The 27,509-nt window shown below is 42.9% G+C and overlaps 2 protein-coding genes across 3 annotated transcripts; both read left to right on the top strand.

The window, feature by feature from the left end:
* The first annotated feature begins 41 nt into the window (after positions 1-41).
* LOC119374038 (2-oxoisovalerate dehydrogenase subunit alpha, mitochondrial) lies at positions 42-27,509 on the top strand. Of its 2 annotated transcripts, none has more exons than XM_037644097.2 (9): positions 42-249; positions 9,133-9,318; positions 12,297-12,492; positions 16,427-16,588; positions 16,688-16,832; positions 17,091-17,152; positions 17,973-18,114; positions 21,167-21,338; positions 23,051-27,509. In XM_037644097.2, exons 1-9 carry the CDS (start codon positions 151-153, stop codon positions 23,234-23,236), a joined length of 1,350 nt encoding a protein of 449 aa, XP_037500025.1. In that variant the 5' UTR covers positions 42-150; the 3' UTR covers positions 23,237-27,509. The 2 variants fall into 2 exon arrangements, with proteins under 2 accessions (XP_037500025.1, XP_037500026.1); XM_037644098.2 differs by having other exon boundaries at positions 54-249; positions 9,139-9,318.
* On the top strand, positions 711-1,870 carry LOC119374044 (centrosomal protein of 63 kDa). Its single transcript, XM_037644108.2, has one exon. The coding sequence runs from the start codon at positions 929-931 to the stop codon at positions 1,754-1,756; it is 828 nt and encodes a 275-aa protein (XP_037500036.1). The 5' UTR covers positions 711-928; the 3' UTR covers positions 1,757-1,870.

The following is a 27,509-nucleotide window of genomic DNA, read 5'->3' as shown; positions in this document are numbered from 1 at the left end:
AGTCGAGACAACTGTCAAAAATTTGCGATGCGAAAAAGCCGTTTCGATCCGAAGCGCAGTCGTTGAGCTAGCCACTTCGCTCAGCTGCTGCCAATCGCTGTATTTTTGTTTCCAACGCGACAGCGACGGGCGGCATTCCTGCTTGTTACGATGGCAGCCAGGACAACGGCGCGAATTCTCTGCGCTCTCTCGCAAACGGGGAGGCGAAATCCGCACCGTCGACTATACCGCACATCGGCGATCTGCGGGGTAAGTGTTTACGACGTGCTGTGTTTACAAGTGTTTGTTTGTACACGCGATTGGCGTCAACGTGCGCAGATTGTATGGAGTGTGCGCGCAATGTGCGCAATTACGTTTATCGCAGCTCTCCGGCGTCGTGGCCGTGTCGTAAAAAATCTAGCTGTCGGCTTAGTACACCGCCGCGCCAGTTTCTCCGCGCAGGAGCTCGAGATGATTTCTTCGTCATTATTTCAATTCGTTCATCGCAGGTTCATCGTATCGAAAAAAAATTCGCGAAGTTTCGTACGACTGTCTGCTAAATACCGAGCGCCGTAAACCTCGTTAAAGAAAGGCGTACGGTTGTATCAAGCACTTGTGAAACCCGTGTTTGCTTCGTCGGCTCAGTCGTGTTCACCTTTTCTTTTTTCTCGCGACTAGGAGGTGCGAGTAAATTCTAGAAATCTCGGCGAATCAGCGATTGCTTTTCTTCGAAAGTGCGGCTTGACCACAAACAGTCTTTGTTTTCCACTTCCGCCATTTTTAAAGCAGCATCGCGCAATTAATGCGGCCTTCGGCTATGGTCGGCGTCGGTTTGGCCTTCAAGTTCCGTGTAAACAAGGGACTAATGAACTTGCCGGTAATGTTGAGCGCGGCGCGGTGATAAGCTACGCGAGGTCTCTGGCCTATCTCATGAAAACGACGCTACAAAATGGAGAGAGAAATTTTGTTCGGCGATCGCCTGCACCTTCCCAGCGGCGGCGGTGGTTCGTCGTGCGAAGTCGAACTCCTGAAGCTCTTGCGAGACGTCGACCTCGCCGTGTTGGAGAAGCACCGGCGTTGGAAGACCCGTCTTGCCGACGCTGAGGACGCCCTAGAGAGGCGCGAGGCCGAGCTGAAGCGGGCGAAGCAGGACCTCGCTTCAAGTCGCGAAGAGGTCTCGCAACTACGGGAGCGCGTCGCCTACCTCGAGTCGTTGCAGGGCGATTTGGTAGCCAAATACGACCGACGCATCGGTGAGCTCAAGGAAGACGTGAGCCGAATCAAGAAGCGCTACGGGGACCTCAAGGCTGCCGCAGCAGTTGGCGGCTGCCGCGACTGTCAGTCGCGTGGCGCCCGGGCGCCTTCCGCGTCATCGGAAGCCGCCGACTTCTGGAAGAACCGGGCGGTGGAGCTCGAGAAAGAAGTCGCTAGCCTCCGGGAGAGGACCTGCAGGGACGACAGGGCGCCGAAGAGTAGCAGTACGTCCAGGGAACGGGATCTGGAACGGGTCGTCTCGGAAAAAGACGGAGTGATCGACAGACTCACCGATAAGGTGACCCAGCTGACCAAGCGTCTTCGTCAGGTCGAAAGTGCCGCGGCGGCTGTGATGACGCCGGCCGGAGCCAGAAGCTGGGATTCTCCCGACCTCGTCGAAGAGTACCTCAGGACCTGTCAGGACGACAGGGCGCTGAAGAACGCCGCGGAACTGCGCATTAAGATCGAACGACACATGCAGGAATTCACGGCCAGAATGGAGCAGGACAAGCGGACGCTGTAGTTGTACAAACATTTATGATGGTGTTTTTATCAACGTGTACTTCGCTACCCCCATCCTTCTTTTGTACCATTGTTTTTTTATTCTATTTGTGTTTGTCGCAATAAATATAAATCTGAACATCTTCCTTAAGAAGTCATCGTACCATATTTTATCTCATACTTTCATCAACGCTCTTAGATTTCTTCACGCGTGCACCTACTGCAGCAGTTTAGTGGTTTCACTTTAGCGCTCTTAAGTTTCCTAAGTTCAGAGATTAGGGTTTAATTGTCAGCTGCCATGGCTGCATTTCAATGGGGTTGAGAGGCAATTAACACCTTTCTATATGAATTTAGTTGCCTCTCAACCAACCTCAGCTGGTCAGAATTATTCCGGTATTCACCACACAGCACGCTTCGTAATCGTGGCATGATATTGGTGCGTAAAACCTGTTTGTTTATTTTTCTTTCATCACATGAGATTTGCACTTTGATATTGTCATGCCAGTTTTATTGCATGGGCTCAAGAATCAACTGTAGAGACCTGGCTTGTAAAATTCAGCGTGAATTGAAAGCATGGAATGTGCGCATTTTCTCATAGTTAAAAAAGAAAAAAGTGCTGAGGCAAAGGTGAAACGGTCCGTCTTTGTCAAAGACGGTGAATGGTTGGCCAAGTCGAAGCAGTAAGGTGGGCTAGTTGCTTGCTGGAACTCGCATTCATTTCAGCAATGCAAATTAAAAAAAAACATACACAAGAGAAGACACGTACACTGGACAAGGTGTAGTCTAGTCTATGCATCTTCTCTTGCATTTGTATTTTTTTTTTAATTTGCGCTGCTAGAAGGAATGCAAGGTTGGCTAAGCAGTATGCATCTACATTCATTCATTCACGTACCACATTGGCTTGTGGCAGTTGGCATCGTGCCATTCGAATAATTAACGAGGAAAATAAGTTTTCCGCTAGGCTTGTGACAGAGTCAAAAGCCAGAGCATTCGCTTTCCTTTAGCCGTAGAGGCCAAGAATATTTCTTCAAATAAGTAGAAACATATTTCTCCGACACATTATGGCATTAACCATAAGGTCTCTACTTTGGTGAAGCAACACATACTCTCACAAAATGAAATGTGCACTCATCTTTCAAGTTAAGTTGTCGGACGCTTCTCTTTTATTTAAATAGATTTTTTTTTTCCACCCTTGGATTTTGTTTAACCTACTGCATTAATCATATCTTATGACGCACTTTTGGTCCTTTTATCTTATCAAAGGTTTGCACATAGCAGTCGCACTTTGTAAGCATGGTGGATAACGTGTATTGTCTGGAGATCAAGATAATCCCCAAAAGAGGTGAACGTTCTTTTCTACACTGCAGTCGAGGATTCCAGTACGTATGTCCAGCACATGGGAGCACTGCTACACTTAAATTGGAATGTGGCAGCCATTATTTTTATTTCAACGACATTGAACCAGAGAGAGAGATACGAAGAGGAACCAGGATTTAATGCTTGCCAATGTCCTGTCATCGCTTGTATTATTTTTGCAACCAGTTCACAGTGTTCGACTCATTGCAGTGCTCACTATATTTAACTTTCCACGTCAATTTATAAAATATAAGCGAAGAATCGTTGCATGTGTGCCTTGCTATCGTAAAAACAAAATGCTGCAGATACGTGAACTGCCGTTCCTGCTTTTTCAAAAACAAATGTCTAGTTGGACTGTGGACTAAACGAAATGCAATCGCCTGATATTTTGATACAAACAAAGCACGAGAAAGCACTAAAATATTTTGAGGTCGGAATAATAACACAAACATTTGTATACGGGAATCGCGTGCCAACAGTTGGGCCTCTGCTGCTATGGTAAAACTATGTACAGTGTGCACTGATTGAAGTGCAACACTTTAAGGCTAAGTAATGCATATGCTTTCTTAAAAAAAAAAGATCAAGCAAATGCTGTCAATCTGCTAACAGGAAATGATCCACCAAAAAGAATGCCTCTCATATCCTAGAAGTTGCTTTGGGACATCAAACTCCCCGTGGCCTGTTATTACCTTCTGAAAATGGAATGCTGCTTTCAGCCATTATGTTTATGACAACATTTCCTTTTATGAATGCTGGGCGGGCATAGACAGGCATCAGGTCAACACCCAAGTCAAACCCATTCGAGCTTGTTTAAAATGCTTATTAAGTGCATGGCCTTTGCTCCTACAGCATGCTGGGCAGTTTAGTTTTTTTTTTTCATGCCACAGTGAGCTTCCTGTTTACGATGAGAAGAAGGATATAGTAATAAAACACAGAGAACTAGCTCCTCAATAAAAGTGAGTTGTTTGCCTTGATCCACATAGACTTAAAATGCTGTTAAGAAACACCAGAAAAGATAGGTGAAAATGAAAAAAGACAATTTAATGTAAAATAATGGTAAAGCAGAAGATAAAAAAGCAAGATTAAATATGGTTAATCTCATCGTAATAAATTCGTAAAAGCACTTGCCACTGCCTTTAGCAGTTATCTTTTATCTGCTGTACAACAGACGTCATAATGTATTCCTTGATAAGCTAGTCTAGGTGGCATGGCTTCGTTGTGGGCCTACAGGGCACATTTTGAAGGCAGTGTCTTCATTTTCTGTTCACTTTCTCTAACAGGTTATGATGAATATTTCTAATGGAAGTAAACAATAAGAAAACGAAACAAGTAAACAACTGATGACTGCAGGAAGAAAAGCTAGCAAAATAAATTATAATAAAGAAAATCGGATGAGAAAAGCAGGAAATGATAAATTTCAAGAACACAACAGAACAGCTAACATTTCAAAAAGGCTGGAAAAATGCATTATTGTCATTATTAAATTGGAATCTGATGATTTTGTTGCTTAGAAATTTTTCATGAACTTCTGTTTATATTTCAACACTGCTCGCGAATGGTTTGACGATTATAGCACAAAGAAAGAACAAGGATACTGTCTGTCCACGTCTTTGTTAAGTCTACGTGCTATAACAGTAAAGCATAAGGAAATAACCTACTAGCCCAAACCACATACTACCCTTGTGAACAGTGCTGGGCGTAAATGTGGCGTCAAATTACATTAGCCACAGGAGCCAGCCGTTCGTATTGTTCCAAATCCGAACAAAGACCACATGTCCACGTGATTACGCCTTTGCTTTTCCTTTTGTAGGTGAGCGTTTTCGCGCGCTTTTATTCCTTTATTCTCCCAGCTGCAGTTTTAAGCTTTTCTCCATTGTGTTAAACCGTGCATTGGCCAGTGCATATTGTTGCGGAGAGGCCATGTCAAATGGCGAACGCCGTTTTTTTTAATTGTACCAGTCACCATCTTCAATCCTCACACACTTCATCCCTTATTCACACATAGCATTTACATACTATAATTGCTTTTCAGACAGGTGAAGTACAAGAGAGCACAGAAAGTGAAAGGACAGAAGCATACAAAATGCCTTGTATGCTTCTGTCCTTACACAGTCTGGGTCTTTACGCTTCACCTGCCTGAAAATGTTACCGTACCAACTCTCTCTGATCCAAGCCCTAGCTCAGTATATGCCATATCAGCCCGTTAAATCCATAACGTAAACTCGCTTTTTAGTTGTACCGTGTTTTCTCATTGGTTTATCAGGTATATAAAACCTTTGCTCTTCATACAATGGGTAATAAATCACTCACTGCGAGACAACTGAACTGTCAACATAAACTTCCGCATGCGACAAGCCCAGAACAAAGGCCCACTAAAAGAATAGAAGGTGAGAGAGGCTTGTTGCATGAATATTTTATACTGACTCAGTCCAGCTGTGCATTATAATTTGCTGTGTGGCCACTTGTTAAGAAGCAGTAGGAGCTCTTTAGCTGTGCACGCTATGTGCTGATAGTGAGACACAAGGCTTCATCCACGACATTCAACTGTAGCGTTGCTCATTTACTTTATCGACACTTCATAAGTGCATTTTAGACATAGAGCGTCTGCATCGAGTGCTTTATGATGTCGTCTTCTGGTTTGAACACTCAAAGGCCAGTCTTGGAGCATTCATTCAGTTCTAGGTGTTGGCAGAAGGTGGTTGACGGCATCCCCTGTTTTGAATAACATGAATGCTTCTTAACAAAGGTTGTCCAAAAGTCCACATGCAGAAGGGCAGACATTTTGCCGTGTTCACCTGTGCTTGGAACAGAAGTTTAATTCATGTTCCACATGTACACTTGGAACTACTTTAAGCTACCAACTGATTATGTATAACATATTCATGTAATTCCGAATGCATAGTTAGTACTCATTTCAGTTACATTTTATTAACATTAAGTTATGCTGGTGGTATGCTCATAGAGGTTTAGCTTGCTAATAAACCTTCGAGGTTTTCTGTAATACCTGGTTTTCAAAGACGTTCAAAGTCTACATCACAAGAATTGTTTTACCAATGCAGCTGCTGACATAAACAGAAAGGACGGAGCTTTTACTATGGTTATCTACCGTATTTTGTTTAACTGCAATTGTAAAGCTACAGTAGCAACGTAATTGTTAAGCTACGTTTTACAAAAATACTTTCATAGTGCGAAAGTGTTTCAAGTGCATTGTAGGTGGACAGGGCAGCACAAAATGACCATCACTGCTGCTTTCTACAGCCCTTTGAAACTCTCTAGATACTATGTAAAGCCCTATCTCAGCACATTAGCAATGCGCAGATTGTTCACATGTCTCAGCAAGTTATACTTCATAAACATTTTATGAAATAAAAAGAATTTTCATCCACCCATTTGTAGTACAAAGCTACGAGAGGGCGCATATAAAATGACAACCTAAAAAGTTGCATAACCATTTTACATAGTCTAGCCTTGCACAAGCTAAAACTGTCGCTTCCATGAGATGTTGTCTAGACCTGTGGAAATATTGCCTAGACTTGCCGAGACATTGTCTATACCTCTGGAAATGTCGTGTGGACCTGTCGAGACGTTGCCTAGACCTGACTTTGCCTAGACTTTTGTCGCACCAAGTTTCCTTGTAAGCAACAGTTGCGCAAGGGTGGTTCTGCAAGTTGGCTTTAAAGTTGTAGCGCAAATGTTAATGGTACATTGCTGGCACTAGGCAGAGCTTAGCTTTTCTTTGTCACAACATGGTGGCATAACAGAATGTAGAGGCAGACGTGGGGAAGTCTAGTTTCGAGCTCTTACATGGTGTCACTGCAGCTTGATTGAATGGCAGAAAATAAGATAGCAAGAGGAACAATGGCAAATATGTGCATGTGCGGCTCTGTTGGAACATTGATGGCTTAGCTATGGTCAGTTACGACCTAAGAAAAAATGTGAGTTCCACCCACAGCCAACATTGTCCCTCCCACAGAGAATTTGCTTAAATGCTCCATCCAATAATGCTGACTCATTTTTGTGACGTCAAGCACTTTTCCAGCGTTTCAGATATTTGACTTTACATTCACGAGCTAGGCAAAAACCTTTACCCTTTAAAAAGGCTTTGTTCGTATCGATAAAATTTCCATTTGCTATTCAGCACAAGGTCTTGTTTCCACATATTCCCTAGTGTTCATTTTGTGCAGTAGGATTTAATGGTGTCATAGTAAAACTGATGTGAAGGTCAATATGTAGGCTGCTTCAATGCAAACTTCAATGTAAAAGTGAACTCAAAGACAAATGCTTGTAGAGAGGAGCAAAAATAGATTCCGGCCACTATGAGTGATTTGTTGATACTGTGGTTCGTAATTTTTTTGCTGTTGACCTAAATTTGTCGTCATTTCTATCTTGTGGCTGCAAACACATATATCGCAGCAACAAGAGGTTGATAGAAATAGAAAAGATAGAAATAATTGCGGTGGTGTGACATAGTTTTCAGTTTGACAATTGCTGCACCTTATACTATGTGTACTTGAGAAACAATGGCAGATGCGTTTTTGCTGAGGGCTAATTCACACTCTTGCGCAGGCATGATTTTGAAAGGGAACATTAAATGTACACATTTTAGATGTGAGTGGGAATGAAATACGCACATGTTAGACATTGTTCTGCTAGGTTGGCACTCGGCTTCAGAAAAATGCTGCAGATGTCAGCTTCAAAATTCTCTTTACCCAGTAAAAGGTAGAAATTGACAGGCATACAAAAGCAATTGTGGTCCTTCTTATTTAAAAGTGCTCTATAGACACAACTTAACTGTGTTAATTCAATGAGCTTGGGTCTGCAGACTTTTACTTGTACTGTTAGAAGCTTTATTATAGCTCAAGTAGTAGTGAAAAATGTCTAAAATAAACGCACAGCTTCTTGAATGTACAGGCACGCTCAATGACTTGCAACATGGGAGCGCGTGGCATCATGAGTTCAAGGATTGCGCATGGGTTGAACTTGTTTTCATTTCAGCAACTAAATGATATTTTCTTGTATGGAATCCTCCCCGAGTGCAAGAACAGTGTTTAGTTATGGAAATAAGGGCTAATGGAAGCCATGGGCAGTTTTTGAACTCGTGAGGCCACGCGCTCCCGTGTTGCAAGTCATATTGAGCGCGACTGTACACTTGTGAGTCTGTAAACGTGTGCATTTTCATTATTATGGAAAGTTTGTACAAACAAAAAATAGTTCACATGTGAGAAAGAGCTGAGTTTTCGGAACATAGCAGGATTGTCAGATGAATTTCGTGAAGGCCGTTCACATACAGTGACCGACAATTTCTCATCTCGTAATCTAAACTTTCTGAGCACGCTAACAAGCTGTCACATTGACTTGCACACACCTTATATATTTTAATCTCAAATAAAACCTTCTTGATTATCGATAAGCATTCAACCCATCTTCTTCTGCCGTCTTTTGTCTCTTCGTGCTTTTTGTGGTGATGACTCGCAAAGTTTGCCACCTCGTTTATTTGTTTGAGCATACTGTTGGCCGTCGGGCCATTACAGGGGTGGGAAGGTGGGTTACAGAAGAAATATTGGTTCAGCTTCATATCACTCATACAGCGTTATATAAAATACATCATTCAATTGCTGTACGGTACAGAAATTCAAATGGTACATGGGTGCAACTAGTACACAATTTTTACACAATTCAACAGCAATTCAAGCGCTACAGTAACTCATGCAGTACATCAAGTTTCGGATAACACAACACAAGCACAGAAAAAAATAAAATCAGCCTTGTGAACCATGCAAAAAAAAATTCCTTGAGCCTTTTCTCAAAATTTTCTGTTGAGCGACATCGAGGCAGTGATAATGGTACTGCATTGTCGAATTGTTCTTAGAAAAAATTAGTTTGCATACACATTATTGTGCGGTTGAGGTGCTTCAAATGTATATTCATTAATTCCTCTGAGGATTCTTCCTCAGCGTGGTGTTAAGTACTGTGTGGTATTTATGTTTATTTTTTTACAAGAAGAATTTTAGAGGTGTCTTTCTTGTTTGATTGAAACAACAGCAACAGCGGGGCAGCAGCTCCTCAGTCCCACCGCTGGATGACACCAGCCGACCGCAGTACCTGGGTACCAAGTGCGACTGGACCGAGAGCATCGAGTTCCGCACGCACGTTGTCTCCGAAGGGTTCCCAGTCTACCGTGTCCTCAACCGCGATGGGAAGCCTATTGTGCCCTCTGAGGATCCTCAGGTAATCGTGTACCCTTTTTCAGAATGATGATATTCACAAGAGTGAGTCTGTACAGTCTAAAGCTGTTCGTATCGTATGACGTGGATATGACAGATATTTTTCGCCTTCCTCTAACCTTTCTTGTCCTAACTTTACCCCTTTGTCAATACATCACGACGCTGAATGTTTAAAGTCTCTGCACTCTCTAATTGGCCTGGCACGCCTAAATTGTTTAGACAAATATGTTAAGTTTGCTGATCCTTACCATACTCGTAGCTCTCACAGACTCAACCTTCTAACATTTCAGTCTAGAACTGACACATTCAAATACAGCTTTTTCCCTTCAACAATTGAACAGTGGAATGCATTACTAGGAGGTGTTCATGAATTGCCTTGTCGTGATTTTTTTGTCTGCACTTAATGTGTGATGTATGATACATACTCCTGTAATAGCCCCAATGGGGCTGTAGTACGTAAAATTAAATAATAATTAAATTTACGCAGTGTGACGAATGAGTATTGGTAACAAGCATGAACAAGGATAACTGGCCATAGGTGATGTCTTCAAATCGAGGTTTCACTTCATTTCGTTTAGTTTCACTCTCAAAACTACCCAGTCCAAGAGAAGTGCTCATACGGAAGATTTCTTTCTTTATTTATTGAGGCACATGGTCACGTACTGTAGCAGTCTTACAACTCTGTGTGGGTGACAGAGATGATGTCAGCAAGGAGGTAAATCCAGTCTTGGCTTGTTTTTTAAATAAATGTCCTGTCTGATAATGAAAAGAGGCTTTTATGCACCTAAACGTGGCAGTGTTACATGGCTCGCATACCTTCTATTTTTTCTTATGTGTGATGAATTCTCTCGTATGAAGTGCTTTTTTGAAATCTGTGCACCTCATTTTTTTATTATGTTTTTATTAGGGAGAGATTAGAAAAAGGCAGGGAGGTTAATCAGAATTGAAACATATGGTGCACTACCCTACACTGATCGCTTGTTAAAAGGTTGCTTGTTAAAAATCAAGAAGCCGTTAGAAAATTATGCTGATTTCTTTAAATTTACCAGAGGCAAGTCAGCTTCAAAAACTCTCGCCCAAAAAATGAGCAAACATGCTGTTGAAATAATAATAATAATAGTAAAATGTGCAGACAGGTGCAATTGGGCATTCTTTGTTTCATCAACTAGAAGCAGTAGTTTTAGCATTCATTACTCAACATTAGATAATGAATTTTATCTGTGTGTGTCAGCATGCGCTATTATAGTTATCTGCACACTTCATTCGTCTTTACCTTCTGTATACTATTTGATGGACTGCTCCAATTTAAACATCTACACTGCAGGATTGTGCAAGCTTTGGCTACTGTCACTCTTTTCCGCTCACTCTGTTCTGCTGGGATCAATCAATGTACAAGCATGCCGTTTCACCCCATTTGCTGCATTGCGCTGGATTTTTTTTTTCTTTTTTTGCCTGTGTGAAACCTGGAGGTCGGTAGGAGACATATATTACAGATACCAGCTGGGTTTTCTTTCTTATACTTGGCTAAGCATTACAAATAATGAAGTTTCACATGGACATCTGTATGTGAGGTGGTATAAAGATATGGATACCTTGTTACAGCTGTCAGTTCTTCTTTCTCCCAACATGTAAAGACCTGACGTGTTTGACACACCATGTCACGCTGTAGGTTGACAGGCCTGCACTTTGAAAGGACAACTGCAGTGCTTTCGTGCTTCGTTTCTGTCTAGCCCAAAAGTGACAGGCCTTTTTTTTTTTCTCTGGGTCTGTTCCCGACAAACGTTTTCGGTGTTATCACTAATTAACACACATGGTTTTCACCAGCACTTCACGAGTTTTCAAATGAGATTACATGAGCAGTACTTACTCAGGCTTTACTATAGTGTACAACTCAAGCTCACTGCTCATTCACTTGAAAGCATATCTTAAATGTGATAAAAAGTTTATGCATTGCAGCTATGAACTTAGTTTACTCTTAAATATGTGCTCATGGCTGTGCTTATTAAATAGTGAGCGACCACTGTGTTCAGTGCACTCAGTGAGGTTCAAAACTGTGGTTGAAAGGTAGAGGCTAAAAGGCTATCTTTAATCAATCAATCAATCAATCAATCAATCAATCAATCAATCAATCAATCAATCAATCAATCAATCAATCAATCAATAAAAAAGGAACTTTATTACACGATTAGAAAAATTTGATATAGAAATAGTTGACCAATAGTGACTGGTTCAATAGATAACCATTTCTAGCAGTTTTGTACAAAATTCTGTTGGTCATAAGTACAAAGTAGTATAGAAAAGCACACAACATGATTGACAGATTGAGAGCTCTTTCTTGATTCGGTGGATGGTGGTGCATGGCCGTTCTTAGTTGGTGGAGCGATTTGTCTGGTTAATTCCAATAACGAACGAGACTCTAGCCTATTAAATAGGTGCAGGGTTCCCAGCACCTTACAACCTTCTTAGAGGGACCAGTGGCTCCTAGCCGCACGAAACAGAGCAATAACAGGTCTGTGATGCCCTTAGATGTCCGGGGCCGCACGCGCGCTACACTGAAGGAAGCAGCGTGTCTTTATCCCTGTCTGAAAAGACTGGGTAACCCGTGGAACTTCTTTCGTGATTGGGATAGGGGCTTGCAATTGTTCCCCTTGAACGAGGAATTCCCAGTAAGCGCGAGTCATAAGCTCGTGTTGATTACGTCCCTGCCCTTTGTACACAACTGCCCGTCGCTACTACCGATTGAATGATTTAGTGAGGTCTTCGGACCGATGTCTGGCGCGGCCTTTCGGTTGCGCCGGTCTGTTGGAAAGATGACCAAACTTGATCATTTAGAGGAAGTAAAAGTCGTAACAATAGCTTCATATAAGTGCTGTACATACACAAGCACTATACCTAAGCACTGGTAAATTGAAAAGTACTTCACAAAGAATTCAAGAACGTGCTTGGTTAGAAAGGCATCGCAACGAATTTTGCACCTGACAGCTGTCGGAGCAGGTGCTGCTCAAGATGTACAATGGCATGACGCTGCTGAACAGCATGGACCGAATCCTGTACGAGTCACAAAGGCAAGGGCGCATCTCTTTCTACATGACCAACTTTGGCGAGGAGGGCACACACTTTGGCAGCGCTGCTGCACTGGACAACAATGACCTCATCTACGGACAGTACCGAGAAGCAGGTACGTATGCTGTGTTCCTGCTGCGAGACAGATGGACTCTCTGGTGATGCATGTACTTATCCGAACCATTATTACTGAGTGACATTTTAGCAGACACGCTATTGCTTTAGCTAAATGAGTAGTTGTCCCTCTTACACAACCTACAGCCTCAGTGTCTGGAATGTAACGAACGTGTGTAGTTCTTCTTACTATAGCTGTTACTGTTAAACACAACATAATGAAACCAACAGACAATGAATCTAAGAAAGGTATAGGGGACATTACTTTTATGTTTTATCTGTAGCATAGTAATTATGACATAACAGAAAGAAATTGAAGTTGGTGAAAAATCAACTTGCCGCAGCTAGGGACCGAACCTACAACCTTCAGATAACGCGTCTGATGCTGTACCAATTTAACTGTAGGCCTCGTGCACTGCTGTTTCAAATTGGACATGCAGCACCACTGCGGCGGCTGCTGGCAGAATGTCCCTGTTCCCTCCGCACAGCCGCGCTTGGCGGCAGCAGGTTGTCAATGGCTCCTAGCAGTGCAAGCGTTTGTACGCGGCGGAAGAAGTCGACTTCTATCTGCTCTTGCGAGTTCGCATGTCCTAACAGCTACAAGAACACGGCCGGGAAGCTGCCGAAGGTGCAATTTTATCATTTTCCATGGAAGCCGTACGAGGCTGATCGGCAAAAACGTTGGATTGCAGCCGTTGGGCGCACCTGATAAACAAACGGGTCCTGTCTTTGCACGGTTTCTTTCGCTTTCTATCCAAGTCACTGGCGTAGTCAGGGGGGTTCAAACCCCCTCCCTCCAATTTTTTTTCATTTTGCATGTGTGTGTATACGTGCACACATACAAACGCACAGATGAACACACAAAGTATGGTTGAACCCTTACCGAAATAAAATTTCTGGCTGTGCCGCTGCTCCAGGTAATATTAAAGGGACACTAAAGGCAAATAACAATTTACGTCAGAGTGAAAGTTCAATGTGTGAGAACGTCTAAAACGTCAATGTTATTAACAGCAGTGCTCTACTAATCGAGAAATTAAGGTAAACGTAGAACACGATATGCGCCACGAGTGGGACATTTTGGAAATGATCCCGATGACATCAAGAGTTCCCAGTACAATGAACCGCTAGTAAACAAACTAGTTGCAATAAAAAAAAGAACCATCTGTGCATCAGAAGACGTAATAAAATGCTGCTTGTTCATTTCTGTTTGATTTATGGAAAAATCCTCTTGGCGTTACCATTGGGAACGGCGTGAATGGTTCAGAAGTTCCATTTTCGCTGAGCTGCGCATCGCTCACGCGATCGCTTCACAGTCGTAGTTTCGGTATCGCTACTACTGCGTGTGCTTGGCTCTCGCTATTTTCGCACTGTTGATACTCTACTTCTGCTGCTGACCAAGCTAAGCTCCGTTACATTGAACTATACAGTTTTGGAATGGCCCGTGGCTGCGTCTTGGCAAGGTTGATGGCTGCTGTTGCGCAAGAAACCGTAGCGTCGGCGGCCGGGCAATAAAGGCGGGCAACGTTGGGCACGACAACTACTACGTCAGGAGGACCATTGAGGCGGGTGATTTGAAGTGCGCTAACGGCGTGCGGACCACAAAAACGCTATTTTCTTTCAAAATAAGCATTTCCTTGGCACGAAACAAGCGCTACGAGGTTTCTGGAACGCTATTTCAACAATCAACGTCGACTTAATATTTTCTTTTAGTGTCCCTTTAACACATTGTTGGTTCCCTTGTTCCTTTTATTATTGTTAGCCCGAATGGAGATTTGTGGCAACCATTGCGACGCAAAACAATCCTCTGGCAGTATCCCCTTTGTCAGCTGTGCACGACCGTCAGGCTGAGGGGCCTCAGGATCGGCTTTATGATGGGACAGCTTAGATGAAAAACACAGTGGCACATGTTCAAAAATATAATTTCGCAAAGCGTTCGACGTACTAACAGCGCTAGAAAACTATGAGACGGGCACTTCATGCTCTTATGGTCTCTTATGTTTTATCGTCGCTAATATGTCATTTCAACTGTCCCAGCTTTCTGCGAATGTGCGCCGGTCATAGGACAAGTGACGCGCAAGGCTGCCAATAAAAGTATTTTCTATCATATGCCAAGGAAAAAGTTTACTCGCCTCTAAATGCACATAATACTCCACGCTCTTCAATTGTGCAACGCATTTTCCGAATATTTCTGATGGACCGACGGCTCTGTGGAGTTCTTCTCTCCCGCAGTAAATGTGATTAGCAGTGTACAAGTCAACTAGTTCACTGAAGCCAACTAGTTCATTTGAAGTATTCCTGAACATTTCCTATTCGTCCGTAGCTGCATAAAAGCAAGCGGGGCTGAATTTGCATTGCCATTTTCATGCACCGATGTTTTTGAATTTTGATTTTTAGTTTTTTTAATCACACACTGACATTCACCACACACAACTTTGAGCTATGCGCTGGAAAGGGAACGGGGACAAAATGCGTGAAGTGGCCGCATTGGTGCTGCGCACTCGGAGAGTGGTGGCGCCATCAACTGAGCGCACAAGGCCTATAGTAGCGGTCGCTTTTCCATCCACATTATTGGGTATTTATGCTTGTGTAATCCTGGGGCCCCCAATTGGTAGAGCATCAAACACATTATCCAAACGTTTTATGTTAGGTCGCTACGTCCCTGTGGCAAGTTGATTTTTCATTCACTTTAATTCCTTTCCATTTATGTCATAATTACTATACTACAGTTAAAACATGCAAGTAATGTCCCCTGTGGCTTCCTGAGCTTCACTGCCTGCTTGTTCCATTAGGTTCTCTCTAACAACAAGAAACGAGCCCTCGATCAATCCCCCCTCTTTCATTAACTGTTACTGTGTCATTAAAATGATCGCAGGTACAATAATAAACTTATTATAAATATTGATCATAAGCATCCTTGTAACCATCATCATCATCACTCGCTATCTAAAGGGGTACTGACATGAAAATTTTCAGTTGTCTTTTTTTTTTTTTGCGTCCAATGAAAGGCCAAGCCGTCAAGAGCCTAGAAAAGGTAGTGCTAAGCGTGACTGCACCCTGAAAAAGTAATTGCAGTATGTTTTTCAAAGCTAGTTTCGGTTCCCACTGTACCCTGACGTCACAACACGGTATGAGCTTCTTGTCATGTGCTCGCACAATATATAGTGACGTTTCCACGGCCGTTCCGCAACGTGGCTCTGTTGGTGACGCACAAGTGGCCATTTTGAATGTTTTGGTGACGCACAAGTGGCCATCTTGGAAGTTCTGGTACCTGATGTCATCACAACTAGCCAGACTGCAACGTGAAGTCGCCAGAATTAGTACTGTAGCCTGACGTCAAGCTAGTGTCGATGTCGGTAGGTGCGCCTTGGAAAAATTGACTTTAATATCAAAATAAAATATCAGCATTTGCTGAGCTTCACACTTGCTCAGAGCCGTCCCTGCATACAGGAGATTTGTATGGCAGAGTAAACTCGCCTTCGAAAAAAGGTGTCAGTACCCCTTTAAAGCTAGATTCTCCGGCCACTCCCCCCTTTAAAAAAAAAGAGAAAAAAAGCTCTGCATTTGTTTATACGTGTGTACAATTTCTGCTTTTGTCAGTGAACCAATCGGTTCTTGTCTGCCTTTCAGCATTTCTGTAAAGTTCATCCCCATCATCATTCTCACCCTACATTCTTACGTCCACTGCGGGACGAAGGCCTCTCCCAATGATTTACAATTAGCCCTGTTTTACGTGAACTGTTCCCCTGGTATCCATTTCATTGCTCTCCATGTATTCCACTTAATATCAGCTGGAATATCAGCTAATCTCTTTGTTGTCTGACCCATGCTGCTATCTTCCAAACCCTTAATGTTATGCCTACCATTTTCCTTTACATCGCATGTTGCACGGTCTTTGACTTGTTCTCGTGTAAAAGTCTTTCTCTCAAACACTGCAGGAGTGCTGGTGTGGCGGGACTACCCACTGGCTCAATTCATGGGCCAGTGCTACGGCAACGAGCTGGACGACTGCAAGGGACGAGGCATGCCCGTGCACTATGGCAGCGACAAGCACAACTTCGTCACCATCAGCTCACCGCTCGCCACACAGATGCCCCAGGGTAGCTCATGAGCATTGCTTCCGTGTCGTTGTAGTGAATTGCTGTGGTGAAAGAGCCGAGTGATGTACTCTGTCGTCTCTCTTTCAATGTTTGTTGCAGCTGTGGGCTCTGCATACGCGTTCAAGCTCGCTCAAAAGAAGAACTGCGTCGTCTGCTACTTTGGCGAGGGTGCCGCCAGTGAAGGCGACGCCCATGCTGCCCTCAATTTTGCCGCCACTCTTGACTGTCCGGTCATCTTCTTTTGGTGAGCAGAGCTGAAGAAATGCTTTGGAAGAATGCAAGCATGTGCTCGTGAGAGGAGCTAGTCGTAAATTAAGTGTTGATGATTAGTTTAATTACGATTAACTGCTGACACATTTCAGCACCAGGCTGTGACATTTAGATTTCCCTTAAGAAAGGTTTATTGTTAGATCTATTCTAGGGCTCCTTTAATTACAATAATGTTCTCACAGGGATAATTTTGCTAACAGTGTGTAACGTTTTCCCTGTTGTTAATTCACAGCCGAAATAATGGCTACGCCATTTCAACCCCAGCCCATGAACAGTACAAAGGTGATGGAATCGGTAAGCGCTATACGTGTTCCTGTGCAAAGTTTTTCTTGATTGCTGTGGGAAAATCCCAAGAAACTCTGTAAAGTGATGTAATTCACGCATATTGTTTGCATGTTTTTTTTTTTTTATTCACTCAGCAGTCAGAAGAGACAGCTTCAGATTTATATACCTAGCTGTTCTTTGACTGCTTCTGAATATTGTCTCAATAATTATGCAGTTGACATAGGCTTCATTATGCAGACAAATTTTATTGCACATCTGTGGCATGGTGTTTATAATGCCAACTGGAATAAATTTAACTACGAGAAGAAGTACCACAACTTCAGCTGGGGTCAATCCAACGATGCTTTAACAAATCTGAATAGTAGGTACTCCTATCATCTGCGACTACTCTGAGACACTTCTGTGCAGTTTTTGAGTTGTCATCCTGTCCATAACTCACCTTACTTCTTCCTGCTCAAGTTGAACAGCAGCAAACTTTCGTCAAGCTCAATAAAACTTTCTGCTAGGCGAGTTGGTTCATACTGCAAGGGAAAATGGTCATGCACAAACTAGGCAAGGACACAGAAGGCACGGACGAGCGCAAAGACACGGACGTATTGCGCTCGCCCATGTCTTCTGCGTGCTTGTCTAGTTTGCACACAACCATTTTTCATTTCATCAAGCATCTGACGAATACAGAGCTTTATAGTATTACATTTTTGAACTGGTCACTTTCATTTGTTTCCTTTGGCTGTGCTGTGTTCTCTCATTTGCTATGATAACAAAACATCCTTGCTTTCTCTGGTCTCATTGCACACTTACCAGTAACTTTTTTCTCATTTGTAAACAGTTGCAAGAGGTCCTGGCTATGGCATCGCATCGATACGTGTTGACGGCAACGATGTCCTGGCTGTGTACAATGTCACAAAAGCTGCTCGCCAAATCGCAGTTGAGGAATGCAAACCAGTGCTCATAGAGGCCATGACCTACAGGTATGTACTAGCATGTCCAGGTGATGTTGAAATTTATGCCTTTTATCTCTTTGTGCTCTTTAATAATTGTAAATTTTACAAAAGCAAAAGTGTAAACAAAGGTTTCAGTGAATCTTGTGCTGTCTCCTAGAATCTCATTGTTTGATGCATTGTGTGGCCGGCCTAGGTCTGTTTCTCTCGCTTGGTGTCAACTAGAATATCCTCTACCCCGCTTGTTCCCTAACCCATTCTGCCATACTCTCATCTCTCTATGTTACTACCATTTTCTTTGCCATTGCCCGCTACGTTGTCCTTAACCTTTTCTCTAGTTTCTTTGGCCCGTATTCTGAAATGCTCCTTACCTCAGTGATTGGGCCTTAGCTGCTTGAGGACACCTTATCACGTATTCTGGAACGCTCCTTACTAAGGTTCGCTCACTGAGGCCCTCCTTGGTGCCCCCTCAAGTTAAGGTAGCGCTAGGGCTACCTTCAAGCCTCCTTATCTTGCTGCTTGCACTGAAAGGGCTCTTCTCTGCAGTACTTTGTCAGCGACAGTGTGTCCGATTTCTTATTTTCGATCGATGCCTTGTGCTTCTGCTCAAGCTCGCTATAATTGTCGTTGTTGGAAAATTGCTTGCCAGGCGTGTTTTCGAACGTACAGCTGCACAGCTGTCAAAATTTTTCGTTAAGATTACGCAGCACGAAGAGGACAAGGCATTTTACAGGAATAGAGAGAAAAGAAGACGCTGAAGGAATGTGAAACGGTAGTTCTCCTCATCGCCCACCGTTCATGCTGGCGTCTTCCAGGAATGACAGTTCTTGTTTGGATTAGGCTAACGATGGCTTCTTTTGCATGGGCATTCTTCACATGCCATGCGGGCTGCTTCCACAATGAAGCAGATGCGGTCGCCGGGTAGGAGAAAATCACATTGGTCTTGGCAAACACAGGGGTGCAGCTGCTTGGGCTACAATGTATGCCCATGAAACCCTCCTTTCCTTTTCTGCGCATTATCTCAGCCACTGAGATTAGTCATCCGTAGTGATACAGGCGAGTGACCTGTGCCTGAAAGCTGGTGCCTACTCAGTGGCAGCATGACTATTTTAATGCGTTGGAGAAGCAAGCCCGAACAATAACCCTTGTGACAAGTTTACTGTACGAAGGTCAGGACAGTAGGATTGCTTGTACGAGCCTAGTTCATATGTCCAGCAAACATGTTCACGGGTGAAATTGAGCTTAAGGTCAAGGAACCCGATGAAATCCTAGTGGGGAATATCACGTGTTATGACGATGGGGCGATATACATTCTTCAAATATTCCAATAATTTCTGACAACTCAGAATGCAACCCCGAGGCACCACGCTGTATCCTCTATGTTTCAACCTCGTATGTTAGCACTGGCAGTATGCAGTGATTGTATACGTTTCACTTTAAGTACAGTGGCAGATTGCCTCTCATTTCTCGGGAGTGCCTACCATATGCGATTCAGCTCAACCTTGTTCTTCGGTGGATTTCTTTTTTGTGGTTAGGCTCTCTTGTTAGTACTTGACCTAGGTATACATATTCTTGCATTTGCTCCAATGTATGGTTTCCAATCGTGAACCCTTTCTCTTTCATCAGGTTATTCAGCATTATCCTTGTCTTCATCATGTTCATTTTTACGCCTACATTAATACTTTCTCGGTTTAATTCCTCAATCATTTTTTGCAATTCGTTGCCATAGTTATACTGAAGGGTGCTTCTAGGTCATCTGCAAATCGTAGGTTGCTCATACATTTTCTGTTAACGTTGATTCCTGTCAAGGAGATATTAGATGCGAAGCAGCTTTTGCTCGGGGCTGTGTCCGTTGTCGGTGGTGGCGTCTGCGCTCCACTGCGCATGCGCCAACTCTCTCTCCCACTCTCCTCCTTTACGCAGGTGTTCGGTTGCCTTCTCTCCTCTCCCGCGCTGCAGCCACGGCGCAGCCTCTCCTCCCACGTGATGCAGCCGCGCCGCAGCCAAATACAGCCTGTAACCCACTCTCTCCTCTCCCTCTCCCATTTCATGTGTATATAAGCGCGTGCGCTTGGTCGGCTTCCGTCATTCTCGCTTTGCTCCTGTTCAGATGAGTTGTAACGTCAGCGTCGGCGCCACTCGTTCACTCGGCGCTAACGGAAAGCAACGCACAAACACAACGTAATGATGACACAAACACTAAATACAAACCTCACACACTAACGGAAACGCCGAACGAATGAACGTAACGGAAACTTGGTGTGCGCCCCCAATGCTGCTTTGCATCCCCTCATGGTTCCCTTGAGTGGGAGATGGTGTAATTTTTTTTTCTGTACCATCCTGCTACATTAGACTGTGTGCTGATGATTGTTGAGTTTACCACAAAATTTCTTCTTATGCAGTCTATAAACAGCTACAAAATGGCGTCAGCACTGTTATGCCTTGGTGTTGCACCTGAAAGATGACATTTATACTGGTGTCACGCGGTGCAGTGGTGATCGCGGTTAAGCCTGATTAAGACCCCAAATATCTCAGCAGTGATTGGCTCCCTTCTGCAGCTTACGCGAAGGCGGCAATCACAATCAGTAAATTCGATCTGGGTGATGCCCAATTGCAATCTAAAGTGACCGTGTCACACCAGTAAACCCATCACGGTGGTCTAGTGGTTATGGTACTCGACTGCTGACCCGCAGGTCATGGGATCGAATCCTGGCCGTGGCAGCTGCATTTTCGATGGAGGTGAAAATGGCTGAGGCCCATGTACTTAGATTTAGGTGCACGTTAAAGAACCCCAGGTGGTCGAAATTTCTGGAGCCCTCCACTGCGGCGTCTCTCATAATTATAACGTGGTTCTGGGACGTTAAGCCCCAACAATTATTGCATTATCGTTTACAAAGCAAAATCAGCCTGTGATAGTGAACTGCCCCTTGTGCAAGACAGGGGTGGTACCAGAATTACTTTTCTGTGGGCAGGGGTCGGGTACCTGAACACTCTGACGACACATAATTATTGTTGCTGTCGTATTAGTATTTAAGCATCTTACTCCTGCTCTCCTGCCTCCATTCCTCTTTCTCGTTCCTAGAATCGGTCATCACAGCACATCAGATGACAGCTCAGCATACCGGTCTGTGGACGAGGTTCGGTCCTGGGACCGGAACGACCACCCCATCACCCGCTTCCGGAACTACCTCGTCCACCGTGGAATCTGGGACGACGCCAAGGAGGAACAGTGGAAGAACGAGACCAAGAAGCAGGTGAGAATGAAATTTTAATCTTTCTTTTCCATGGCCTGTAAATGAGAGCCGGCAAAATATTGGAGCTATTCCACTCTGTGAAGGTAGGTAGGTGACTAGGAGAGCTGCAAAAATAAGCACCACATTGTTGGTATAGTGCTTTTTCTGCTGCACGTGGAAGAGCTTAGCTTCAATATTGTGTGCTTTTGTGAAAGATGCCGCTCATTTCCGCAGCACATCACTCACTGGCTCCCAGCGTTCCCTTGGGTGTCGCTGTCGCTAATCACTTACGTTTAGCATCTCATTCACGGACCTTAGGTCTTGCACAATTCCGGCGGTCACACTCCCACCTCTGCTCTCGTTGCTGTTCTTCATAAGTGCGCTGCTTCCCTGGCACTGTCACAATGCACGGTCAACCACGCACGACCACACCAACGCAGCAGCTAGATTCAGCTGACATAGCGAGACACGTACGGCACACGTACCAATGGGTGTTTTCCACTCTAATGAATTGCTTTATTCTGTCACTACGTAAAGGACACCAGGGGCTCCACTTTAATGCTTCAAAATATACCTCTGCCTCCTAAGGGGCGCTGGGCATTTTTTTTATGTGGATGGACGCCGAAAAACCAAGGAGGTGTGCCATTTACAGCTCTGCCATTAAAAGCAATAAAGAAGACTGGAATTGGCTGCCGTACACTTGGTGAAGGGAGAAGATAGATAAGAAAGTGAAAAGATAACAAATGTAATAAAAAGGCACTCTGAGCATGTTATTGCACGTGGTGGTGTCATAGTTACCAGATTTGATTACTTTGCGCCAAATTGGCTACTTTTGAAGGCTTCACACTAAAGCAAAAAGTATACAACCATTGTATTTTGCCAGTTCTTACATGTGGGGCAGAAATTTGAGGAATTACACAAAGAAACTTGAGAAGTTGAGAACCACACAGCATGTGACGCAGGCCCGTAGCCAGGAATTTTTTTCGGGGGGGGGGGGGGGGGGCAATAGCTGAAAGCCTTGACTATTTGAGGAAAACACCTATTTTCATTATTTATTTTCGGTAAAACACCATGTATCATAAAAATTTCGGGGGGGGGGGGTTGCCTCGGTAAAACACCATGTATCATAAAAATTTCGGGGGGGGGGGTTGCCTCCCCCCCCTGGCTACGGGCCTGATGTGATGGAAGGAAAAATGGTAGGCATACCACTAAGAGGCTAAAAGTGGATCACCGAACAAACAGGGGTAGCCGATATCCTACTTGATAATGAAAAACAGACCTGGGCAGGTCATGTCTAGACACCAAGAGATGGGAAGTGCGGCTGAGGACGACAAGGGTTTAGATGCAGCAACGAAACTAAGAAATTTGCAGCCATAAAATGGAATCTGCTTGTGCAGGATAGGGTGGGTTGGAGATCATTAGGAGAGACTTCCATGCTGCAATGGATATTAAACAGGCTCGATGATGAAGGCTTGTGGTTGGAAAATTTTTTAGTTGCCTGCTTGACTACTTTTCTGGCAATGTTTCGAAACAACATTCTGATGAGAACTACAAACAAAAAGCCTAACAAAATGTTACAGTTAAATTGTGTAACACATGGTATGCATGACGAACAGAGGGACCCCATACTCTCCTTTAGCATCTTAATTTACGATGATATTCATTCTCTGTGGCTGGCGGGAAAGCTACTAATTGACGAACTCAGAATGTGGGGCTTCTTGTGCCATTTCCAGATCATGCAGGCATTTGCACGTGCTGAGAAACTGAAGAAGCCGCCAGTGAAGTACATGTTCACGGACGTCTACAGACAAATGCCCGATTCACTGCAGGAGCAGTGGGAACTAATGAGGCAGCATCTGCAGCAGTATAAGGAGCACTATCCACTCAGCTCCTTCAAAGAGCTTCCCGACGGTGAATAGGAAGCAAAGCCTTGCGCTACTCGACTGAAACATGCTACGCTGTGCAAGACAAGTTTTTAATGAATTGTGACATATTGAAATGTCGGGCGAAACTGTCACTGCTACATCGTGAAGTGAATTTGATCGTGGCTCAGAAAGTTTCCCAAGAGCGCTGGAACGAACGGAGCCAAATGGAACTGCACAGAGATGCAGTTCTTACGCTGCTTTATTTTAGCTCTTCGAGCATTTCAGTCGCACTTATTGTGACTGAGGTTCAAAATGTGAGTGTTGTGAAGTGTCCAGATCTGCGTGCGCAGAAAGGCATCATAAAAATAATCGGGCAACCTGTGTTTTTTATGGTTCCATTCAAAAGCACTGAAGAGAAAATGTTTTCTGACAAAACAGTGCGATTGTATATGCCGCGAACTTTTTCTTGTACAGGTGGTTTCTATCACGGGGGAAAATTGTGAAAATGTCTCCTTTTGTGACATTTACTTTTTAGCTTGTTCATTTGCAGGTTGTCGTAGTTTGTTGGCCATAGTGCAAAAATTGGGTGAAAAGTTGCACAGGTGATCATCACCGTATGAGCTTCGTTTCTGTAGCAACAGGGCGGTTAATTAACCAACCACGGTTAATGTTTTGCTAGTGCAAGCACCGTGTATTCTTCAATAAACAACAATCAGCTACAATTTTAAGTTGACAATTTACCGAATTCAGACCACATGACATTTGAAAATATTTAATGCTGCCGTATTTCTGATGGAGACAAGAAAGTACGGGATGATGTGCTTATGACTTTTACAAGCCTTGCTCAATGTGTTCAAAGTGCGTTCAGGAAATTGAAGAATGGTACATTGAAAGCCAATTTTCATCCTGCAGAAACGCTAAAGGATAAGGTTTTCCTCTTTAGTGCCTGTGAGCCTTTGATTTGGTCCTTTATAGTATTCTATTTTTACCAAGTGAACAGAAGTAGTGTTTTAGCTAAATTCCAGCTTGACATCGACTCACTCGCAAATGTTCACCATGCCATAACTTTTGTCCAAATTGGTTTATAACATTCATTCATTCACATTTTACTGCATGCACTTTTCATTCCAGATTATTGTTATATGTTCATTTACTTTGTAACTCAGTTTAGGAAAACCTTGCTCTCGAAACGACACATGAAATTTTTGATATTTTAGAAGCTACGCATTGTTTTTGAAAAGTAATTTCATATTTGAAATCAGCACACAAATATACATAAACTCTGCAAGATTGATCGAAATAGATCAGTAATATTTGAAAAAATTTTAAAAGCAATGTTAAAACAACAGATATTTGTATTACAGTGAGACACTTAAATGTTTCTCTGTCTTGCCCCTTTTAAGCAACATTTATGTGAATGCCACTGAGATATAACAAGCATTCAGTGTTTAAAAACAAAGGTGCATCATTTTTACACATTGTCTAGTTCTCTTCTTAAGTGTTTGTGCGAGAAAATTGAACTTGTCCCGATATTTTTGCGCCATGCATGGACGAAGAACCTTGCTTGCTGAATTGTGGCACCAAACTGTGATTGTTCATAAGATGTCACTGAACATTCGTAATCGTAATGGTGCTAATTTCAAGATTTTTCTTGATAACATACAAAAGTTCACACCAAAGAACTTTCGCACGTCGCAACAGTTGTAAATTGCACTGTGCCATCTGCAACTGTGAAATGATGGGCGCACAACAACAATATTTTATGTCATGATTTCAAAGCCATCGATCTTGCGTGCTCTCTAAAGAGAGAAATGACAATTATGTCATCAATGCAAAAATGTTGCCACTCTGATCTAAGTAAACTGTGAGTTGAAAGCATTGTGAGTTGAACGACTCGCATTGCAGAAAGAACTGGCAGGTGTTTTATCTGTTACAGCAAAAGCCTTTCTTGACATTAATAGCATTCAAAACTGCATTCTCTTATCTCTAAGGATCACTAATGACTGGATTTCTCATGTGAGCTTTTGTTACTTTCTCTTCCTGGAGTTCAAGTGTCTCCATAGTTCTCTTTGAAGAAATATCAACAGCAACTGTTTGTAACCACTGATAAGCTGCGTTTTTGAGTTCTGTAAATGCCTGCGGATAAACACGATCTTTACTCGGGGTTTCGGAGGCTTAAATGACTCGAGAATGGCATTAAAATCTTCCTCTCAGGATTTGTAAAGATCTTGTGGTGCAAAATGTGACAGTTTTGTACAAACGTTAAGTTTAGCTTATGATATTGCATTCATTCGCTTCGTAAAAAATAATTTGAACTCTTGTCACAACGCTGCATAATTGATGCAGAAAGCTTTTTGTGAATCATCACACACACTTTGTGTGGTTTTATTCTGTGAAATGTGTGTCACTTCTCTAAGCTGGTTCAAATTTAAAAGATCGCAAGCTTAGTGAAGAAAAATTTTGGAAAGCTCACTTTTGAAATGTAAAAACTTTTATGCGAGCCACTCTCGGCTGTGTTTCTTTTAAATTTGTTTATTATTTTTTTCTTAGTGCATCTTGTTTACTGGACATGCACTCAGCAATGGGGATTGTTTATTGCACCCTTGTAATCCAATTTATGGGCATGTTGTATAGTAGTAGCATCTGTGACCTCATACCTCTTCCCCTTGTTCCTTTCTTCTGCACTGTTCTGTGATATGTTTTGTTTGTTTTTTTCTTATCTAATTGCTGTCACGCTTCGACATGTGGCAATGATATTGTGATGGATCTTGTGTGGCTGATGGTTAACCTCGTTCAGTTGAATGTAAAGATATATTGAATGAACTTATGATTGATGGTGCTGTTTAAGTGCTATCATGTTCACTGTGTAAATACTACACTCGAAATCAGATGTGCCAAAAAAAAAATATGAGGTGCGATGTGTTTGGCATCCTAGTTGTGCGCATACACAGCGACTTTGTAGAGGCTTATAAGATAAACACCATTTTGCAGTGGTGCTCATCAGCGTATTGAGAGTAGTGTCTGGAACTACTAGAGAGTGGTCACTAGAACAGCAAATTTATTTATCTAACTAGCAGTAGGGAGTTTTAGTACAGCGTACATTGCATACTCAAGAATGCCATGCATTGCATAAAGCACATGAACAGAAATTCTGCACACATGTTCTATGCAAAAGTGCCATCCTCATGTATGCAACGCCACTACAGACACATACGCTCTACCAAAGCTTCCTAATGTTTTTATGTATTGCTTTATGCACCCTTGAAATCTATTTCAGTTTCGATGATTTCATCTTGAACTCTTCAGGTAATGCTCCCTGAACCAGCCAAGCCATTTAAAACAGCTTTTAAATAGTAAACCCCTCCACAGCATAGTTTTCTAACAAATAAATTCAAATGATTGAAGTAGAAGTGGTGGAGGATAATTGTTCGCAAATTGCAAGAGAAAAAGCAAAAGTGTAATGCTAAGAACTTCTTGCTTTTTCTCTGTGATCGCAGTTTAGGTTGTGGTTGTCAGCCTAAACTGCGAGCTGCACCCTACAAGGTGTATTGCAGCTTTTAAGAGCACTGTAACTCTTAGCATGCAGTTAGAGTTTCCTGTGCTCTATCTACCTGAGGACAAAAGACTTGTGCATTGTTCCATCCCATGTAAATACTGTGCTGAATACTATGATGTATGTGCAGTTGGGTGGCTACGATGAAATTGGAAATATCGCAAGTTGTGTGTGCCACTTTAATCTTGCGTGCTATTGCGTAAACTTTCAATATGTGCATATGTTTTCGGCAAACAATCGGCTTCCGGGTTGATTTCAGTACAACCGAAAGTTCTGCAATACCATGATAGCTGCCGAACATTCTAATTTCCTTATCGTATGCATGTGTATACTGAAAGCACATTGGTCAAAGACTCATATTAAGGATTACGCAGAGTGGCCTGTGTGTTTACCTCGACGAAGTGCAAGTTCAGGAATGGTCTTTTATAGCAGTGTTTCAGTGTGAGCTTTGCACTGCCGTCTAGACAGTAGTCTATGTAGATGGTCTTTATGCATTCCACAGTGGCAATGTTTGAAAACGTGTTGGTGTGCCATGAGCAAAATTTTCAGCGCGAACTGCAAGTGAACAACATGAGAGCTGATGGCAGTTTTCCAAACTCTTTTATTCTTTTCTTGTGAGTGTTTGTGCACAAATTCTGTGTTATTGTCTTCCATAATGTGTTGTCGCACTGTTCATCGTTTCTCACGGTTCCAGTCAATACTCATTGTTCATATATAAGTTGTTTTCAACATGGACAGAATGCTTTTTGTTGCAGTAAAGATTTCTTTTACCGA

Source organism: Rhipicephalus sanguineus, chromosome 11, assembly GCF_013339695.2.
Source record: "Rhipicephalus sanguineus isolate Rsan-2018 chromosome 11, BIME_Rsan_1.4, whole genome shotgun sequence".
Lineage (NCBI taxonomy): Eukaryota > Metazoa > Arthropoda > Arachnida > Ixodida > Ixodidae > Rhipicephalus > Rhipicephalus sanguineus.
This window is presented reverse-complemented; position numbering and strand designations above follow the sequence as displayed.